This window comes from Lipophrys pholis, assembly GCF_963383615.2.
Source record: "Lipophrys pholis genome assembly, chromosome: 20".
Taxonomy (NCBI): Eukaryota; Metazoa; Chordata; class Actinopteri; order Blenniiformes; family Blenniidae; genus Lipophrys; species Lipophrys pholis.
Genome location: NC_137648.1, coordinates 22,487,126 through 22,508,637, shown reverse-complemented (window position 1 = coordinate 22,508,637; position 21,512 = coordinate 22,487,126). Strand labels below are relative to the sequence as shown.

Below are 21,512 nucleotides of genomic sequence, written 5' to 3'. Positions count from 1 at the left end.
GACATTAGGCTCTGTTACATTCTGTTACACACTGGTACACTCAGCTGTTACACACTGTTACACTCAGCTGTGTTATACTCTGTTACACTTGGCTTTGTCACACACTGTTGCACTTTGCTCTGTTACACGCTGTTACACACTGCTACACTCTGTTACACTCAGCTCTGTTACACACTGTTACACTCGGTTCTGTTCACACTGTTACACACTATTACACTATTTTCCACTCCTTGGCGCAACTACCTATTTTCTGAGTGGTATGCAGAAACAAAACAACCCCCACCCAAAGATTTGTTTTCGCTTTACGTTTTTTATTGTTTACATTTATAAACCATATTTATTTACATTTGTTTGTTTGTTTATTTACTTGTATCATAATGTAGTAACATGAAAAAAAAAGGACCTTAATGGTGCATTCTAATCCATTGTGGACTCCTAAATACTTCAATGTGGATTACTAAATAAATAATAATAATAATGCATTGGTTTTATATAGCGCTTTTCTTGGCACTCAAAGATGCTTTACATTGCATTATTCATTCACTCCATACTCGTTGGTGGTAAACTACATTGTGGACCACTAAATACTACAATGTGGAGTACTAAATACCACAATGTGGACTACTAAATACTACAATGTGGACTACCAAATACTACATTGTGGACCACTAAATACTACAATATGGAGTACTAAATACCACAATGTGGACTACTAAATACTACAATGTGGACTACCAAATACTACATTGTGGACTACTAAATACTACAATGTGGACTACTAAATACTACATTGTGGACAAATGAATACCACAATGTGGACTACTAAATACGACAATGTGAACTACTTAATACTACATTCTGGACTACTAAATACTACAATGTGGACGACTAAATACTACATTCTGGACTACTAAATACGACAATGTGGACTACTAAATACAACAATGTGGACTACTAAATATGACAATGTGAACTACTAAATACTACATTCTGGACTACTAAATACTACAATGTGGACTACTAAATACGACAATGTGAACTACTTAATACTACATTCTGGACTACTAAATACTACAATGTGGACTACTAAATACTACATTCTGGACTACTAAATACGACAATGTGGACTACTAAATACGACAATGTGAACTACTAAATACTACATTCTGGACAACTGAATACCACAATGTGGACTACTAAATACGACAATGTGAACTACTAAATACTACATTCTGGACTACTAAATACTACAATGTGGACTACTAAATACGACAATGTGGACTACTAAATACTACAATGTGGACTACTAAATACAACAATGTGGACTAATAAATACGACAATGTGAACTACTAAATACTACATTCTGGACTACTAAATACTACAATGTGGACTACTAAATACGACAATGTGGACTACTAAATACTACATTCTGGACTACTAAATACGACAATGTGGACTACTAAATACGACAATGTGAACTACTAAATACTACATTGTGGACTAATAAATACTACCCCCTCTAGCACAGCGCCCCCTGGAGCAATTATTGATTAGTGTGTGTGTGTGTGTGGGGGGGGGGGGGGGGGGGTGTTTCCAGGTTTTCCAGGATTGAACGGGGTACCGTTCAGGCCGCAGTGCGCATGCGCGTTCCCGTTAGTTGGCGCGCATCCTGCGTGCCTCCGCAGTGTGTGCGTGCAGGCGCAAAGCGCGGCCTCGGCTCTGCTCGTCCTCGGCATAACAACAAAAACAAAAACAACAACAACAACAGTAACCACAGCAGCAGAGCAGACACCGTTTCCCCCCCCACCCCCCTCCCCAGGACCCCCCCTCACGGGCCGTGACACGGTAAGAGCCCGGTCCTCGGTCCCGCGCCTCGGCCGCCCGTTACCGCGAGTCTGCGCGCTCTCGAGCTCCGTCTCGTTCTTGTCGCCGAGGCTCGCGTGCCTGCGTGTCGGTGCCGTGGACGGCGGAGGGTCGGCGGCGCGCGGCGGACCGGCAACCCGCCGGAGCCGCGCGCCGCCGGAGCCCTGCGCCGGGCCGCAGCCCGGTGGTCGGAGCCGCCTGGAGGAGCCGCGCCGCCCGGAGAAACGCCATTTTGAGAGCGGAGGCCGGACCGTCCGCCATTTAACACCGAGACACGGTCCAGGCACCGGGTCCGGTCCAGGGTCCGGTCCCACTGTTTACATTCAGTTAGCATAGTAGCTCAACGTGCCTGGACCCGGACTAAGAACCGGACCGGGCCTTTTCTGGACCTGGTGCTAACTGTTAGCTGTTAGCTCCACCGGGAGGAGAACATGAACCAGATCGATCACTATGATCAGTTTACTATCAATTAGTTTATAACTACAGAGTGTGTGTGGGTCTGTCCCTGTGTGTGTGTGTCCTTGTCTGTGTGTGTGGGTCTCCCTGTGTCTCTGTGTCTCCCTGTCTGTCCCTGTGTCTGTGTGTGTGTCTCTGTGGCTGTGTTTCCCTGTTTGCCCCTGTGTGTGTCTGTCCGTGTGATTGTGTGTGTCTGTTCTTCTGTGTGTGTGTGTGTGTGTGTGTGTGTCTGTCCCCCTGTGTGTGTGTCTGTCCGTGTGATTGTGTGTGTGTGTGTGTGTCTGTCCCCCTGTGTGTGTGTCTGTCCCCCTGTGTGTGTGTGTGTGTATGTGTCAGATGTCGGAGACGGTGAAGTACGTGGATGACGACCATAAGAGCATCTTCCTGAAGCTGCTGAACGAGCAGCGCCTGGAGGGCGAGCACTGCGACATCGCCGTGGTCGTGGAGGACGTCAAGTTCCGCGCTCACCGCTGTGTCCTGGCCGCCTGCTCCAACTACTTCAAGAAACTGTTCAAGAAGCACGAGGTGGGTCAGACAGACGGGACGGGTCGGGTCAGGTCAGACTGGCAAGTTCGGGGAGACTAGAACCCACTGAGTGGTACCAGTCCGAGAACCACTGAGTGGTACCAGTCCTAGGGGTGGCATGGCTCGGTTGGTAGAGCGGTCATCTCCCAGTTGGAAGGTTGCAGGTTCGATTCCCATCTCTGCCTGCTAAATTGCCGAAGTGTCTTTGAGCAAGACACTGAACCCCAACTGCCTGTGTGTATGCTGTAAGAGAGTGAGTGGTTGTTGGTGGTCAGAGGGGCCGATGGTGCAAGATAAGCAGCCTCTCCTCCATCAGTCTACTCCAGAACAGCTGTGGCTACATACGTATTTTACCACCATCCAGTATGAGTGAATGACTAATGCAATCGTCTCTTTGAGTGTCAAGAAAAACACTATAAAACCAGTGAATCATTAGGGTCCGAGCAGAAAGGGACGCCAGGACACTATTGTCTTCCGTCTTTCTTTCTTTTCTGCACTCCTGGGGGTGGCTTTGAGCCCAAATTTCACCACTAAACACGCTCAAATGTTGATCAAATTTGGCACGCTAATCAAGACTGGCGCTAAAATTAAGAAAATGTAAAAATGAACCCCCACCGTGCTAAAATGTCTCTCTGGCGCCACCTAGAAAAAACAAAACGGCCACCAGGGCCCATAGAAATGTCGTAGGGAGATCAAACCAAAACTCAATTGTTCGTCTCATCAAGACCTAAAAATCACACGCAATACCCCTGACCTAAATCCAACAGGAAGTCCGCAATTTGCCTTTCAAAATAAGATTGGCAACACTATTTCCTCTGAGCGCGAATATTGTATCGGCTTCAAAACACTATTAAATGACAGAGGAGACTCTCCTGCTCAATAATTCTCTTCACTTTTTTGATTAGTTGAGCGGTTTTGTTTTTTTTAGCCGTCAAAGTTCCGAATGCCGAATCCCGCCCCCTTCGTGCAGCTTTGAGCCCGAATTTCACCCACTGAACACGCTCAAATGTTGATAAAATTACATCAACACGTAGTTGCAGGTCTTGTGCTTTTAATGAGGGGCTACTGTTGAGAGGGGGTAGGTGGAACGAACACACACACTCACACTACTCAGCTCTGAGGGTTAGGAGTTAAACAGCCTCATGGCATGAGGGAGGAAAGATTTCCTCATTCTGTCAGTGGAGCAGGACAGAGACCGCAAACTGTCACTGAAGCTGCTCCTTTGCCTGGAGATGGTGCTGTACAGTGGATGCAGTGGGTTGTCCATGATTGACGGATTGAGGAGCCTGTCCAGCGCCTCTCGTTCAGACACAGATGTCAGACTTTCCAGTTCTGTGTCCACGACAGAGCCTGCCTTCCTCACTATTTTGTCCAGACGTGTGGCGTTGTTCTTGATGCCCCCCCCCCCCCCCCCACCATTTCTTTGGTCTTGGTGGTGTTGAGGTGCAGGGGGTTGGAGTCACTCCATATGACAAAGTCCTGGATCACTTTCCTGTCCTCTCCTGTCCATCACTTATACACCCCACAATCGCAGTGTTGTTGGTGAACTTCTGCACATATCAGGACTCCGAGTTGTATTTGAAGTCAGATGTGAAAAGGTTGAACAGTACTGGAGAAAGCACGGTCCCCCGTGGCGCTCCGGTGCTGCTGACCACAGTGTTGGACCTGCAGTCCCAGAGTCAAATATACTGGGGTCTGCCTGTCAGATAATCCATTATCCATGCCACCGGATGTTTGTCCACCTTCATCTCCGTTTAGTTTGTGTCCCAGAAGCGGGGGCTGAATGGTGTTGAAGGCGCTGGAGAAGTCCAGGAATGTGATTCTCACATCACCACTGCCCCTGTCGAAGTGGGAGAGGGATCGATGCAACATGTAGACATGGCGTCCTCCACTCCCATCTTCTCCTGGTATGCAAACTGCATAGGGTCAGCGTCTCAGATGGTGTAGCAGCAGTCGCTCCATCGTCTTCATCACGTGTGATGTCAGGGCAACCGGGCTGTAGTCGTTCAGCTCTTCAGGTCATGGTTTCTTTGGGACTGGGATGATGCTGGAGGTTTTCCACAGGCGGGAGATCCTGGCCTGCTCCAGGCTCCGGTTGAAGATGCACTGTAGAGGGTCTCCCAGCTCCGCCCCACAGGCCTTCAGCAGTCGCGGGGACACACCGTAACCTCCTCAGCTCTCTGCACACCTGAGCTGCTTTAAACAGCAGGGCAGCGCTTCCCTCTGTGCAGGTTTCTGATTTACCCAGAGCAGGCAGTGGGGAGGAGCTGTATGCATCTTTAACATTTGCATACAGCATGTCAATATTTTTGCTCCCCCTGGTGTTGCAGTCCACATACTGGGTGAAAGCAGGGAGTGTCAAGTCCAAATTGACATGATTAAAGTCCCCGGATATTAGCATAACGGCCTTGAGGTGTTGCGATTGTAGTCTCGCAATTGTGGAGTGGATGATGTCACATGCTGCTTGAGATGGAATGTAGGCACACAGGGCGATGGCGTGTCCAAACTCCCGTGGGAGATAATAGGGGCGCAGACTCGCAGCCAAGAGTTCTACATCCCTACAGCTCGAGGTCATTTTAATTTGTACATTCCCAAGGTTACACCACCTCTTGTTCACGTAGAGAGCGTGTCCTCCTCCCTTCCGCGTCCCGTAGGCTTTACTGTCTCTGTCGGCTCGGACTGTGGCGTAGCCGGGTCGTTCAACTTTTGCATCAGGGATGCTGGCAGTGAGCCAGGTTTCAATGAAGCACAACAAACTACACTCCTTGTAGATCTTCACATTCTTCACCAGCGCAGCCAGTTTATCGATCTTGTTCGGCAGGGAGTTCACGTTTCCCATGATCATCGATGGTGCAGTAGGCTTGTATCGCCACTTCCTCGCTAGCTCCTTAGCCTTTAGCATCAACCAGCGTCATGGAGAGACACTAGTGGAAAGATGTGAGGATTTTTTAAAAAACTTCACGGCAAGAGAAATACTGGAAAACAACTTCTAGTAGCTGGGGACAGTGTGACTCAACAAAGGCGAACCACTTCCACACATTCTGTTGGTCTCAGACTGAATAGTTTCTGGAGTGTCTGGATAACAATGGATGCAGTTTTCCAGACTCAAATACCGCTGAACTTTGAAAATCTCTCCTGGCCATATTCTGTGCTTGACACAGAAGAGGGACCAAGCTGCTGCTAGTAACAAAGCTATCAGCAGGAAGTGGCTCCACCTGAATCCTGAATCCACTGGCCCTGGATGAATCCTGGAAGAACCAAGGAAGAACCCTGGATGAACCTTGGAAACATTTCCAGTAGACACACTGACCCACTGTTTGAGAATTCAAAAAGATCCATTTGATCTGGAATATCACACACACACTGTGTCCTCAGGTGGACAACTCCTCAGTGATCGAGATCGACTTCATCCGATCGGACATCTTCGAGGAGGTTCTGAACTACATGTACACCGCCAAGATCTCCGTCAAGAAGAGAGACGTCAACCTCATGATGTCATCAGGACAGATCCTCGGCATCCGCTTCCTGGACAAGCTCTGCTCTCAGGTCACAAACGCACACGGAGACACACACACATGGACACATGCATGGAAACACACACACGGAGACACAGAGACACACACACACGGAGACACAGACACACACACACACACAGAGACACACACAGCTCCTCCTGTGTGACGATGTGTTGGTGTTTCTTCAGAAACGAGACGTATCATCAGAAGACAAAGAGAAGTTTCCTTATGACATCGTAAAAATGGCGCTGCCACCTGAAGCTCAGCTAGCTGCCGACTCTGAGGTACACCTGTTAACTCATCAGCCAATCACAGAGCTGCTCTGAGGTACACCTGTCCACTCACCTGTCCACCCACCTCTTCATTCACCTGTTAACTGTCCACTCACCTGTTCACTCACCTGTTACCTGTTACCTGTTCACCCACCTTTTCACTCACCTGCCCACTGTTCACCCACCTATCCACTCACCTGTTCCCTCTTCACTGACCTGTTCCCTGTCATCTCACCTCTTCACTGTTCACTGTCCACTCACCTGTCCACTGTTCACCCATCTGTCCACTCACTTGTTCACTCTGAGCCTTCGGGCCATGGTGTCCTCACCTGTATGCAGGTGCTCGGCGAGCATGATGATACGCCCTGCCCAGACGACCTGGTGGAGACGTCAGCCAATCAGGAAATGGATAAATCTCCGAGCGCTGCGCTGCGTGTGCAGGAGGCCATATTGAAAGAACTGACCAATGAGGATGTACACAAGGTAGGTCGGTCTGTCTGTCTGTCTGTCTGTCTGTCTGTCTGTCTGTCTGTCTGTCTGTCTGTGTGCACTCCTCCACCTGTGTGTGTGCATCTTCTGTTCCAGGTGACCTGCTACGACCAGGATGTGGTGGCGGAGATGGAGGCGGAGCCTAAAGAGCTGGGGGCGGAGCATCACAGCACTCAGACGCTGACGTTTGCAGACAGTATGGGGGAGGTGAAGGATGAGCAGCCGCCCGGCTGGTCCACGGCCGCCGCCGACATGAAGTTTGAGTACCTTCTGTATGGACATCGTGAGCAGCTGGCCTGCCAGGTGTGTGGCAAGAGCTTCCTGGATGAGAGCCGACTGCGGTGAGTGTCCCTGCTGTCTCTGTGGTCAAACTGTCTGTGATGCTGCTGCCTGGACAAACTGTCTGCGATCCTGCTTTCTGTGGTCCTGCTGTCTGGACAAACTGTCTGTGGACAAACTGTCTGTGGACAACCTGTCTGTGGACAACCTGTCTGTGGTAGTGCTGTCTGGACAAACTGTCTGTGATCAAACTGTGGTCCTGCTGTTTGGACAAACTGTCTGTGGTCCTGCTTTCTGTGGTCCTGCTGTCTGGACAAACTGTCTGTGGACAAACTGTCTGTGGACAACCTGTCTGTGGTCCTGCTGTCTGGACAAACTGTCTGTGATCAAACTGTGGTCCTGCTGTCTGGACAAACTGTCTGTGATCAAACTGTGGTCCTGCTGTTTGGACAAACTGTCTGTGGTCCTGCAGCCTGCGGTCCTGCTGGGTGCTTGTCCTTCAGGTGTTTAGCCAGGTTAGTGTTTCCACTCTTGGCCAGACTTGTTCTCAAACACCGTTTGCACAGTGAAGCTTCGGTGTTGATGGAGACAACGTGCTCATTTGTTTTGAAGCCAAAGTACTTTCATATAGCACTTCTACCACCTGTTTTTTCTACAAGTTGCGTCTTTGTGGATGTAGAGCAGCAGCCATTGTTTCTCTCTCTCTCTCTCTTTCTCTTTCCAGACTCTTGCTCTTTTCTGCTCCATTAGTGATGCACTCTATTTCTTCTTACGGAGTTTCCAGTCATTTATGCATCCCGTATTCTTTTCAAAGTACAAGCTCGGTTGGGAGAAGATTGTTTTGAAAATATGTTGTTTTGACTTTTATTTTGAAGTCGAGTAAGCGCTTATTCAGTTGCGGATCTCAGGTCAGAGCGCTCACGCACTCCGTACCCCGTCTCAGAGAAACTGGAGTGCAAAAAAAAAGAAAGAAAATAAACCGTAGCGCTGTTTGCAGCACTTTAGATTGTCCAAAACATGTCAGAAAGCGGAGCAGCCGGCAGACGCTTCCCCCACAGAGAGACTGACGACTCTCCTCGGTGCAAATTACACATTAACACATTAACGCTGCGGCGTTAAAAAAAAAAAGATGCCGGGCCCAGTATAGTATCGTTTTAAAGGCATCAGTACCGCGATACCAATACAGTACCGGTATACCGAACAACGCTACTCTTAGTCTTCTTCTGAAAGACGTTATTGCACTGAAGACAATGGACGCACTACACAAGAGAGCTAAGCAAGTTGTGAAGTATGTCAAGGGCAAACACGTAGCTTCAGTACCACACTGAAGCTCCCCAGCATCACACGATGGTGTGGCGTTGTCATCATGTATAACAGTCTACTGGGGGGAAAGGAGTCTCTCCAAGAGACGGCCATATCCCAGACTGCAGGCATTAAAAGTGACATCAAGAGAATCCTGTCAGATGAAGTGTTCTGGGAAAGAGTGACGAGCAGCCTGAGAATCCTCAAACCAATTGCAGCAGCAATTGCCAGCATAGAGGGCGATGATGTCATCTTATCAGATGTCCACTGTCTCTTTGCCGACCTCAAAGAAGAAATCCAGATGGTCCTGCCCACTTCCCTACTACTCAAAGCAGAGGAAACTGCTGTGGTCAAGTCATTGGACAAGCGCCAGGAATTCTGCATGAAGCCAGTGCATGCAGCAGCGTACATGCTGGACCCAAAACATGACAGGGGCATACTGCCTGGAGAGGAGATTGACGGTGCTTATGCTGTCATTACAGCCATGTTTGGCCACTTGCTCCTTGATAAAGGCAAAGTTCTGTGCAGTTTGGCGAATTTCCGAACCAAGCAAGGCGTTTGGGAAGGGAATGGAATCTGGCAGTCATGCCAGCACAAATCTGCATCCACCTGGTGGAAGGGACTTTGTGGATCTTAGGCCATTGCACCTGTAACCTCCATCATCTTCCAAATCCCTCCATCATCAGCTGCCTTTGAGCGCAACTGGTCACTGTTCGGGAACACACACACAAGGTTCACAACAGACTCACAAACGTGAGAGTGGAAAAACTGGTGGCCATTCGAGCAAACCTAAGGCTCTTTGAGCCTGACACAGAGCCGTCCTCAACCAGGCTGGACGGTGACACTGAGGAGGAGGAGGAGGAGGAGGAGGTGGTCATTGTGTGAAAGGTGAAGTGAATTATAACAGAACTCGAGTTTCCTCAGTTCAGGGTTAACATACTGAGTAAACCCAAAACAGCGTTATGCTGTGCCTGGATTTCTGTTATCTAGGTAACTTCAGGGTTAACTCTGGTTTTCTCTTATCCAGGTAACTTCAGGATTAACTCTGGTTTTCTGTACTACAACGCTGGTTGACTTCTTCCGAGAACAAATCACCATGGTAACTGCCTCTGAATTAGGCCTGGGTGATAAACCGAAAATTTACCGGCACCAAAAATTACCAACGTCATTTTGCCCATTTCGGTATATTCAATGTTTAAGAGGCCGTCCACACGAGCAAGCTGGTTAACCTAAACGAGCTGGTTTTGACCTATCATCCAGACGAGGCGGTGGTTTAGAAGCGTGAAAATGTTTTTATTTTGAACACGGGTCCCAGAGTGGGGAAATTCTAAAACCCCAGCTTGTGCCGTCCAACCCCCCCAGGGAGTGGACGGCAAAGACGATCATCTGTGGAAAAAGATGACGTAATGTCTCCCTGGTATGTATATCAGGGTCGTGGTTCAGGACTCTGAACTCAATACTGGTTGTTGTTCGTCTCTGCAGGAAACACGAGAAGCTTCACTCAGCAGAACGACCGTTCGCCTGTGAGATCTGCACCAAAGCTTTCACCACACACGCTCACCTGAAAGGTAACGCACCTGAAAGAGAACGCACCAGAAGGGTAACGCATTTGAAGGGTAGCATCCCTGAAGGGTAACGCACTGGGCCCAGTTGTCCAAAACTGGGTTATTTTAACCACTGGTTAAGCCCGAACTGACGGTTAAATCCTTAACCCGCTGTTAGCTAACCGACCGTTAAATATGCGTTGTTTAAAACATGGTCAGTCATCCCGTTAGTTAACGTCACCGTCAAAGTTAACAGTGAGGTTAACAATAGTGGTTAGCGTCCCCCTCCGCCCAAGGCTCCGCCCACTTTCAAGTCTCCGTGCTTCCGTGTTTTGTCTTAAGCATTGTGGCGGAGGCAGCGCAGTGTTTTTATCTGCTCTATTAAACTCCCATAAAACATGACAAACTACGCTGCTGCCAGGATATTAAAGTAGAAGATGAAAACTGAGCTGAGATGATCGGATGACGCATCATGTTGCCTCTTCTTTTTTTAATTTGACCAGAGAGGACGATCTAGAAAGTGGACTGAGTGGCCATAGAGACAAATAATAACAACATGTGGGAACGAGAGAATAAGTCGTTCCCTCAAATTAATAAAGCGAGGGAACGAGATCATTTAATCTCTGGCCGCGAGATTCACGAAGGGAGAGGTCTGTATTGGGCAGCAGGGGGCGCTCCGCTATGAGACGCTCCACAGAACTTCTTTATAATGAACAAACTGTTTGGTTCATCAGGAACTACTAAACAAACTACAAACTACTGGAAATGAAAGCTTGGATTTCTTTAGACATAAAATGAGCCTTTTAATGGCTTCATGTGAAAGAGAACTTTAATCAGTGTTTACATAGGTTGCCATGGAAACGGTTGTAGAGCAGCGTTCTATCATTCTACACCTCCATTCCTCCATGTTGAAGCTTTTGATCCAGAAATAAAGTGAAAGGAGCAGAAATTCACTACGTAAAGCTGAAATGTTGGTAAATAAACCCCGAGCTCATTTATTTATGATAAAGAGGGGAAACATGATTCGGAGCTGCTGAGAATTCGATCTTCTCTTTTTGGACCAAGGTGAGTTTAACACGTCTGTATTTCACTGCTTTAGTTAGAAAACACCAACATCTAATGTGCTCCACAGTTTTTGATCTCAAAGCTCCAGAACAGCAAATATGACGGGATGGAGGCGACATTGGTGAAAAAATATAATACGAGGGAAGGAGATAGTAACTCCGTGTCTCCAGTTATTAATCTGAGGTTAATTATCTAATTTCTACGCCTTTTATTTATATATGTATACATATATATATATGTATTTAAAAAAAAAATTTTTAGCTCTTCATTAGAGTATTAACTTCTATCAGAGTTCAGTCCTCGCTCCACCCTGTCCTTCCTTTGTTGAACTGGTATCATGAATGCAGCGCTGCCAGTGAACGCCATGGTGAGAGTTAACCACTGGTAAAAGTTAGCGGCGGTTCGGAGGTGCGTTAACTTTAACGTCAAGATAACACCTGGTTAAAGTTAACCCAGTTTTGAACTACAAGATAACAGTGCTGTTAAAGTTAACGGTCGGTTGAATGTATTTAACGGCTGGTTAAATGATAACCCCGTTTTGAGTAACCAGGTAACGCACCTGTCAGTGTCACGTGTTTGTCTCACCTGTCTGTCTCTCTCTACCTGTCTGTCTCTCTCTACCTGTCTGTCTGCTCCAGAACACCTGAAGATCCACACAGGCTTTAAACCTTACAGGTGTGACGTTTGTGGGAAATCGTTCATTCGAGCGCCGGACCTGAAGAAACATGAACGAGTTCACAGCAACGAGAGACCGTTCTCCTGCCAGATGTGTGACAAGGTGAGTCTCTGACACACACACACACACACACACACTCTGATACACACTGACAAACACACACACACTGAGACACTGACACACACACACTGAAACACAGAATTTGAGATGCACACACTTGTGTGGATCTCTGTCTCACCTGTCTCTGTCTCTCTCACTTGTCTGTCTCTCTCACTTGTCTGTCTCTCTCACTTGTCTGTCTCTCTCACCTGTCTCTCTCTCACCTGTCTGTCTCTCTGCAGGCCTTCAAACACAAGTCTCACCTTAAGGATCACGAGCGGCGACATCGAGGAGAGAAACCGTTCGTCTGTCCGTCATGTACGAAGGCGTTCGCCAAGGTAACATCCTTAGTGTCCACAGACAGTGGTTTACAGTGTTCACAGACAGTAGATTAGTGTTTAGAGACAGTGGTTTACAGTGTTCACAGACGGTGGTTTATAGTGTTCACAGACAGTGGATTGGTGTTCACAGTGTCCACGGACAGTGGATATCTGTTCACAGACAGTGGTTTACAGTGTCCACAGACAGTAGATAAGTGTTCACAGCAGTGGTTTACAGTGTCCACAGACAGTGGTGTGTACAGCGTTCACAGACAGTGGTTTAGTGTTCACAGACAGTGGCTTTCAGTCTCCTACATGCTATATGATGGGTCTGCGGCGCGTTCACTGTCACTCTGTACTTCCAGGCGTCGGATCTGAAGCGACATGAGAACAACATGCACAGTGAGAGGAAGCAGCTGAATCCACTGCAGAGTGACACAGAGACACTGCAGGCCGCTGCCATGGCTGCTGAGGAGCAACATCTGGACTCCATCAGCTGAGAAACATCTGGACTCCATCAGCTGTGAAACATCTGGACTCCATCAGCTGAGAAACATCTGGACTCCATCAGCTGTGAAACATCTGGACTCCATCAGCTGTGAAACATCTGGACTCCATCAGCTGAGAAACATCTGGACTCCATCAGCTGTGAAACATCTGGACTCCATCAGCTGTGAAACATCTGGACTCCATCAGCTGAGAAACATCTGGACTCCATCAGCTGTGAAACATCTGGACTCCATCAGCTGTGAAACATCTGGACTCCATCAGCTGAGAAACATCTGGACTCCATCAGCTGTGAAACATCTGGACTCCATCAGCTGAGAAACATCTGGACTCCATCAGCTGAGAAACATCTGGACTCCATCAGCTGTGAAACATCTGGACTCCATCAGCTGTGAAACATCTGGACTCCGTCAGCTGAGGAACAACATCTGGACTTCATCAGCTGAGAAACATCTGGACTCCATCAGCTGAGGAACAACATCTGGACTTCATCAGCTGAGAAACATCTGGACTCCATCAGCTGAGGAACAACACCTGGACTCCATCAGCTGAGAAACATCTGGACTCACCTGCTGAAAAACTCCGTCTGGACTCCATCAGCTGAGGAGAACATCTGGACTCCACCCTAACCTCAACAGATTAAATGGGTGAACATGAAGTGGTGTTTCTGTAAAATGTTTATGTTCAGTTTCATGAGCAGAAACTTCAATCTATCAGAATAAAATGGATTTATTTACACATCCTGAGGATGTTCTACACTGCACCGCTTCTACCACTTTATTTACCACTGACCTTTTATTTACCTCTTTATCAGTTCAATCACTTTAATCAGTTCGATCAGAAACGTCTTCAGGTTCAAACATCTTTATTAACCTTCAGTTTCAAAAAGCATCAGATCAATTTCTCCAATCATCAATGCAAAATATTATATAATGATATATTATCATATTATGATTGAATTCTAACTCATACATTCACATTCTACTCCATTATTGATTATGATTATCATTATGCAATTTCTTCAAAAGGCCGTTTCTGTTTATATATCCTCAGTTCAGTTCCAGGCAGCTGCCAGTAGAGGGAGACAGTTCACTGAACCTGCATCAACACGCTGGGGGTGCGATCACACACGTACACACACGCGTGTAGACGAGTCAGGGCTTCACCAGCCAATCACAGTGAGGATTGACTCTATAAACGTCCAATAAGACGCAGTCTGGACGCAGCCGACGCTCACCTGAGACAGTTGTCAGTGAGAGAGACAGGTGAGAGACAGACAGGTGTCAGTGAGAGAGAGACAGATGGGTGAGAGAGATACTCACATATGTTTCCTCCGACTTCGTACAGATGCTGGACCACACTGACACACAAACACACACACATTAGACCCCACAGCAGCTGTGTACATTTTTGTGTGTGTGTGTGTGTGTGTGTGTGTGTGTGTGTGTGTGTGTGTGTGTGTGTGTGTGTACCTGTCCTGGCACTGGAAGCGTGACGTCACGTCTTTAGCCGTCATCCGGTCGTGGAGTTGTATCGCCATGGAAACCTTATTGTGCCGGGGAGCATGTACTCTGATCACTCCTTCACACAACTCTGTGACCTACACACACACACACACACACACTGTCAGACACACACACACAGTGGCACGGTCAGCCGGAATCCTGTGCGTACAATTTCTTTGAAGGTGTGAAAATAATATATATTTTCAAGGGGTGTTTGTTTTTGTCTCTGCCTGGTGTGCCATCATCTGTGTTTCTGTACAGTCAGACACACACTCACAGTCAGACACACACTCACAGTCAACCAAACTCACAGTGAGACTCACAGTCATACACATTCAAAGTCACACACAATCACAGTCACACACTCACATTCACACACACTCACAGTCAGACACACTCCCAGTCAGACACACACTTACAGTCACACACACTTAGTCATACACACACTCACAGTCAGACACACACTTAGTCATACACACACTCACAATCACACACAGTCAGACACACTCACAGTTAGACACACTCACAATCACACACACACTTAGTCATGCACACACTCACAGTTAGACACACTCACAATCACACACACTCACAGTCAGACACACTCACAATTACACACACACTTAGTCATGCACACACTCACAGTTAGACACACTCACAATCAGGCACACATTCACAGTCACACACTTAGTCATACACTCAGACACAGTCAGACACACACATTCACAGTCACACACACAGTAAGACACACTCACAGTAAGACAAACACTCACAGTCAGACACACTCACAGTCACACTCACCATTAGACACACACAGTTACACACACAATCACACACACTTTACAGTTAGACACACTCACAATCACACACACTCACAGTCAGGCACATATTCACAGACACACACTTAGTCATACACACACTCACAATCACACACACACACTCACAGTTAGACACACTCACAATCACACACACTCACAGTCAGACACACTCACAATCACACACACACTTAGTCATGCACAAACTCACAGTCAGACACACTCACAATCACACACACACACTTAGTCATGCACACACTCACAGTTAGACACAATCACACACACTCACAGTCAGACACACAGTCACACTCACCATTAGACACACACAGTCACACACACAATCACACACACTTTACAGTTAGACACACACACACCACGGCGGAGGAATCTGCAGCACTCTGGGCTAGTGATCCTGATTTCACCTGGTCCTGGTCTCACCTTGTCCTGGCCTCACCTGCTCCTGGTTGCACCTGGTCCTGGTCTCACCTGGTCTTGGTCTTTGTCGGTCCACCTCCTCAGCAGTCTCTTTGCTTTCAGGCTGAGTTGCTTCTGATTGGACACCTGGTTCATTTGTCTCACCTGGGCCAGCAAGAAGGAAGGCACCTGGAACACAACAGGAAGTGACATCACAGGGGACAGGAAGTGGTGTAGGAGAGTGTGATGATGTCACTAACCGTCCACAGGAGGTCCTGGTAGGCGATCATGAGACGCAGGAGGTTAGCGCCGCCCATAGCCTCCTCCATCTGCTCCATGGGTTTCAGGACAGACTTTCTGTTGCCGTGGTGACGGGAGACGAACATGTTGGGGGCCATCACCATGGAAACGTTCCACAGTGACATTCGGTTGTGGTCCTGATGATTGACTACCTGACGTAGGAACACCAGCAGGTCCTATAACCATGGAAACAGGTCTCACTCTGTTGTTTCTCACTCTACTGTGTCTCACTCTACTATCTCACTCTGCTGTATGTCTCACTCTACTGTGTCTAACACTACTGTGTCTCTCACTCAGCTGTGTCTCACTCTGCTGTGTCTAACTACTGTATGTCTCACTCTACTGTGTCTAACACTACTGTGTCTCTCACTCAGCTGTGTCTCACTCAGCTGTGTCTCACTACTGTATGTCTCACTCTACTGTGTCTGACTCTACCGTGTATGACTCTACTGTATGTCTCACCCTCAGAGATTCTCACCTTCAGAGATTCTCACTCTCGGAGATTCTCACTCTCGGAGATTCTCACCCTGAGAGATTCTCACCCTCAGAGATTCTCACCTTCAGAGATTCTCACCCTCAGAGTATCTCGGTGACTTTCAGGCAGCAGAAGCGTCAGAAGCTGCAAAGCTTGAATCTGATGAAGTTCAGATGAGAGTCCTGCAGGAGAAACACAGAGTGTGTGTGCGTGTGCGTGTGTGTCTGTGTGTGCGTGTGCGTGTGCGTGTGTGTCTGTGTGTGCGTGTGTGTGTGTGTGTGTGTGTGTGTGCGTGTGTGCGTGTGTGCGTGTGTGCGTGTGCGTGTGCGTGTGTGTGTGTGTGTGTGTGTGTGTGTGTGTGTGTGTGTGTGTGTGTGTGTGTGCGTGTGTGCGTGTGTGCGTGTGTGTGTGTGTGTGCGTGTGTGTGTGTGTGTTACCTTGCAGGGACAGGTAGGTAGACAGGTGTGTGTGTGTCAGCAGAGGAACAGGAAGTTCTCGGATGAAGAGCTTTAGCAGACCTGAAGCGTCCACCTGTCTCACAGCAGACCAATCGAAAGTCCCACAACACCTGTCGAGCTCTCGGCGCAGCAACTGCGGGGGGGTCGGGGGGGCGGTGGGGGGTGGGGGGGCGATGGGGGGGCAGTGAATTGTTGTTTATCCAGTAAAGCAGCAGAAGAAAGAAGCATATTTCACCTTCAGTCGCGCTGCTGAACCTGAAACTCTGAGGATCCCCTCAGTGTGTAGTCCTGACTGCTGTAAGATACACAACAACTACACACACACACACACACACACACACACACACGCACATCAGGAAGATGATGGTGATGATAATGGTGATGAAGATAATGTTGAAGATGGTGATGAGGTTTTACCTTCTGGAAGACGACAGGAACTTTGATTCCTGGAATCTTTTTTCTGTCGTGTTCCAGCAAAGAATTTAGAGAAACACCAAAAACGCCAGAGTCTGAGAGAGAAAGAGAGTCACTTTGGAGGATGGATGATGATGATGATGATGATGATGATGATGATGATGATGATGATGATGATGATGATAATGGATGAGGATTAGAATGAGGATGGTGATGATGGATGATGATAGATTATAGATAATGCTGATGGATAATGGATGGATGATGGATGATGATGATGATGATGATGATGATGATGATGATGATGATGATGATGATGATGATAATGGATGAGGATTAGAATGAGGATGGTGATGATGGATGATGATAGATTATAGATAATGCTGATGGATAATGGATGGATGATGGATGATGATGATGATGATGATGATGATGGATGGGTGCTAATGGATGGATTGAATTCACTGACAGAAATGGAACGCACCCCGGGTCCTGCTGCGAGGGGGGCGGGTGCGTTTGATGTGAACACCCAGAGCAGGCAGGAAGGTGGACAGCTCAATGTGAGAGATGAAGCCGAGCCGGGTGAGGTCACATGATGAGAGGTCGTCTGCACAGGTGAGTCCCTGGAGGAGTGAGACAGGTAACAGCTACACACACACACACACACACACACACACACACACACACACACACACACACACACACACACACACACACACACACCTGTCACGACAGCCAATCAGCAGCCTCTGCCAATGAACCAATTAGAACAGACCCACCTGCAGCTCGGTGACGTCACCTGAGTAGAAACGCAGACAGTCCACACAAGCCCCGCCCCTTCGGTGCTCTGTCATGCTCTCTGAGTAGGGAGTGGCTCTCAGCAGCCAACCAGCTCGGCCCAGGTGTGCGTGGTTCTGTTCTGGGAGGTTCTGTTCTGGACAGTTCTGTTCTGGACAGTTCTGTTCTGGGAGGTTCTGCTCTGACAGGTTATGTTCTGTTACAGGCTCTTCTAGAGCAATCAGGGGCAGAGTTGGTCGCACTGTGACACAGAGAGAGACAGACGTCTCCAAGCTGGACCAGAACCAACAGACAGGAGGCAGACAGACAGGAAGCAGACAGACAGGAGGCAGACAGACAGAAGGCAGAAAGACAGGGGGTAGAAAGACAGGAAGCAGACAGACAGGAAGCAGAAAGACAGGAGGCAGACAGACAGGAAGCAGGCAGACAGGAAGCAGAAAGACAGGAAGCAGGCAGACAGGAAGCAGACAGACAGGAAGCAGAAAGACAGGAGGCAGACAGACAGGAGGCAGACAGACAGGAAGCAGACAGACAGGAAGCAGAAAGACAGGAGGCAGACAGACAGGAAGCAGGCAGACAGGAAGCAGACAGACAGGAAGCAGAAAGACAGGAGGCAGACGACAGGAGGCAGACAGACAGGAAGCAGACAGACAGGAAGCAGAAAGACAGGAGGCAGACAGACAGGAAGCAGAAAGACAGGAGGCAGACAGACAGGAAGCAGGCAGACAGGAAGCAGACAGACAGGAAGCAGAAAGACAGGAGGCAGACAGACAGGAAGCAGGCAGACAGGAAGCGGGCAGACAGGTACCTGTGTGTCTGTTTCGGCGAATGGTCTTGGGGTGAAATCGACTCGTAGACGATTCAGAGCGATGAATCAGATCTTTTTCTGCTGAGTCATCACAAGACTGAAAACATTTGATAAGAAAAGTTACACTGTTTGTGTACGTGTGTACGTGTGTGCGCGTGTGTGCGTGTGTGTACGTGTGTGCGCGTGTGTGCGTGTGTGTACGTGTGTGTACGTGTGTGTGTGTGCGTGCGTGTGTGACCTCAGTGAAGACGTCTCGGACATCTCTAATTGGCTGACGGTGGCTCCTCCTCAGGGTTTGTGTGTAGTTGTCCAGCCTCATTCTCACTGTGGCGGTTTGTTTCCGTGACAACGTGGAGAGCAGCGCCTCCTCCTCTTCTGAGCAGCAGGAGGCGCCGGTCAGCAGGGAGCTGAGCCCCGCCTCTTTTAGCCACGCCTCCTCCAGCTCCACCTCTGGGGACAAGATGGAAGTGAGACAGGAAGACCCGGTCCTGGTGTGACGGGTCCTTCACTTACCGTCCATACTTTTCCTCTCCTCCTCTTCCTCCTCCTCCTCCTCCTCATCGATGCTCTGCACCTCCCTCCAGTACGTCTCAAAGCTGAGATGTCGGAGGTCAGAGGTCACAGTGTGAGCTGAAGGGGGGACAGACAGGGCCGGAGAAGACGACAACATCCTGCAGACACAGAAGGACCTGTCAACCAATCACAGCCTCACTGAGCAGCAGGAAGATTTTGTCTGTTTTTCAAGACCAGATTATTCTGGCTGGTTGTTTTTGTGTTGTTGTGTTTTGCTGTGGTGTAGTTGAGTTGTGTTGTTGTGTAGTTGTGTTGTAGTGATGTGTAGTTGTGTTGTTGTTGTTGTGTAGTTGTTTAGTTGTGTTGTGTAGTTGTAGTGTAGTGGTGTGTAGTTGTGTTATTGTTGTTGTGTAGTTGTGTTGTGATGTTGTGTCGTTGTGTAGTTGTCAGTGGCGGCTGGTACATAGAGGGCGCTGGTGTGTGTGTGTGTGTGTGTGTGTGTGTGTGTGCGTGCGTGCAGCCTGGGGCGATGAGGAAAGTGGAGGCGGGGCTTAGTAGCGATCTCACCAGCTACAGGTCAACACCAGAGCGACTGACAGAGAATTAAACCAATCAGCTCATTGGAGCGCTTTTTAAATGGCCCAGCTGCTCAGTGATTGGCTTAAAGTCCGTTCTGGTTTGCTCTCATGTTTCTATGAGATGTTGAGATGAAGACAACAAGCAGTGAGTCTCTGATTATTAACTCTGTCACATCTCTACTAATTTACCGTTTAAAAGAAGAAATTTGGCTGAAAAGTTGCAGGACAGGTTCAACTTTCTCCAGTAGAGTTAATTACTGAGGTTTATGTCCGAGAGAGAGGAAAATATACCTGGTATACCTTTTTGTTTTCCCTAAACTCAGACAGACAGACTAACTCATTTCCAGTAAACCAGATCCAAAACACTTTCATTTTCTAAAAGGGACAAATGAAGCTTCTGCTTCTATTTGTTTACAACCAAGTTAATAAAAGAGTCTTAATAAGCGTCTCTGTCCAGGAGCCGTTTAAATGTTTCATGGGGGGGGGGGGGTAATGAAGAGCCCCACCTAAGAAAGTTTTCACCAGCCGCCACTGGAAGTTGTGTAGTTGTTGTGTTGGTAATGTCGCACCGGCTGCTGCTCTGCTTCCATTAGCACCATGTGGATCCTGTCGACCAATCAGAGGCAGCCGGCTAAGTGCTTTCACTCAGGTCCTCAGATTGTAACTTGAGCTGCTGCTTCCTGCTGAAGGAACCCCCCCTCTGGTCTGGTCTGGTCTTGTCTGGTTTGGTCTGATCCAGTCTAATCTGGTCTGATCTGGTCCGGTCCGGTCTGGTCCAGTCTGGTCTGGTCTGGTCTGGTCTGCTACGGTTGGTATGGTCTAATCTGATTTGGTCTGGTCCGGTCTGGTCTAGCCTGGTTTAGTCTGGTCTGCTCTGGTCTGATCCAGTCTGGTCCGGTTAGGTTTGGCCTGGTCGGGTCTGGTCTGGTCCGGTCTGGTCGGGTCTGGTCTGGTCCGGTCTGGTCTGGTCTGGTTTGGTCCAGTTGGTCAGCTGCTCAGAGTCAAACTGTCAGAGGCTCAACTACCAGAACCTGGACCACAACAAAGTCCTGAATATGATGGCGATCAGACACCTGCTGAATATTATTATTGTTATTATTGTTGTTTTGTTGTTGTTCTTGTAACGACAACAACAAATAAATTCACATCCTGTCATGTTTCTATTTGCAGGAACTTTAAGCTCTGAAAAGAAAAAAGAAACTCACCTCCTCTGATCGCTGCGTCTCCTGCTGACTGACTGCTGAGGAGGAGTAGGAGGAGGAAGAGGGAGAGCAGGATGAGGGGGGGGAGGAGGAGGAAGAGGGGAGGGGAAGGAGGTGGAGGAGGAGGAAGAGCAGGATGAGGAGGGGAGGCAGAGGAGTGGTGGGGGGGGGGGGACGGGGACCAGAGGGGGAGGGGGAAGAGCAGGATGAGGAGGAGGTGGGGGTGGGGGAGGAGGTGGAGGTGGAGGAGGAAGAGGAGAAGGTGGTGGAAGACGAGGGGGAGGAGATCCAATAACAGAGGTCTGCTCTACTGTTATAA

The 21,512-nt window shown here is 48.4% G+C and overlaps 2 protein-coding genes across 3 annotated transcripts; one reads left to right on the top strand and one right to left on the bottom strand.

Moving 5' to 3' along the window:
- Positions 1-1,726: 1,726 nt before the first annotated feature.
- zbtb14 (zinc finger and BTB domain containing 14) lies at positions 1,727-13,675 on the top strand. Of its 2 annotated transcripts, XM_080489755.1 has the most exons (10): positions 1,727-1,846; positions 2,657-2,845; positions 6,221-6,391; positions 6,549-6,644; positions 6,972-7,115; positions 7,218-7,462; positions 10,185-10,270; positions 11,950-12,089; positions 12,329-12,424; positions 12,772-13,675. In XM_080489755.1, the coding sequence occupies exons 2-10, from the start codon at positions 2,657-2,659 to the stop codon at positions 12,904-12,906; spliced, it is 1,302 nt and encodes a 433-aa protein (XP_080345881.1). In that variant the 5' UTR covers positions 1,727-1,846; the 3' UTR covers positions 12,907-13,675. The 2 variants fall into 2 exon arrangements, with proteins under 2 accessions (XP_080345881.1, XP_080345880.1); XM_080489754.1 differs by lacking the exon at positions 1,727-1,846 and having other exon boundaries at positions 1,888-2,845.
- A 392-nt stretch (positions 13,676-14,067) lies between these two features.
- arhgap28 (Rho GTPase activating protein 28) lies at positions 14,068-20,590 on the bottom strand (the record flags this gene model as incomplete). Its single annotated transcript, XM_080489987.1, has 15 exons — positions 14,068-14,150; positions 14,236-14,273; positions 14,386-14,513; positions 15,720-15,836; positions 15,908-16,123; positions 16,522-16,604; positions 16,860-17,013; positions 17,116-17,193; positions 17,298-17,389; positions 17,779-17,941; positions 18,074-18,333; positions 18,901-18,997; positions 19,139-19,350; positions 19,414-19,571; positions 20,514-20,590. 15 exons carry the CDS (start codon positions 20,588-20,590, stop codon positions 14,068-14,070), a joined length of 1,956 nt encoding a protein of 651 aa, XP_080346113.1.
- Between the last annotated feature and the right edge of the window lie 922 nt (positions 20,591-21,512).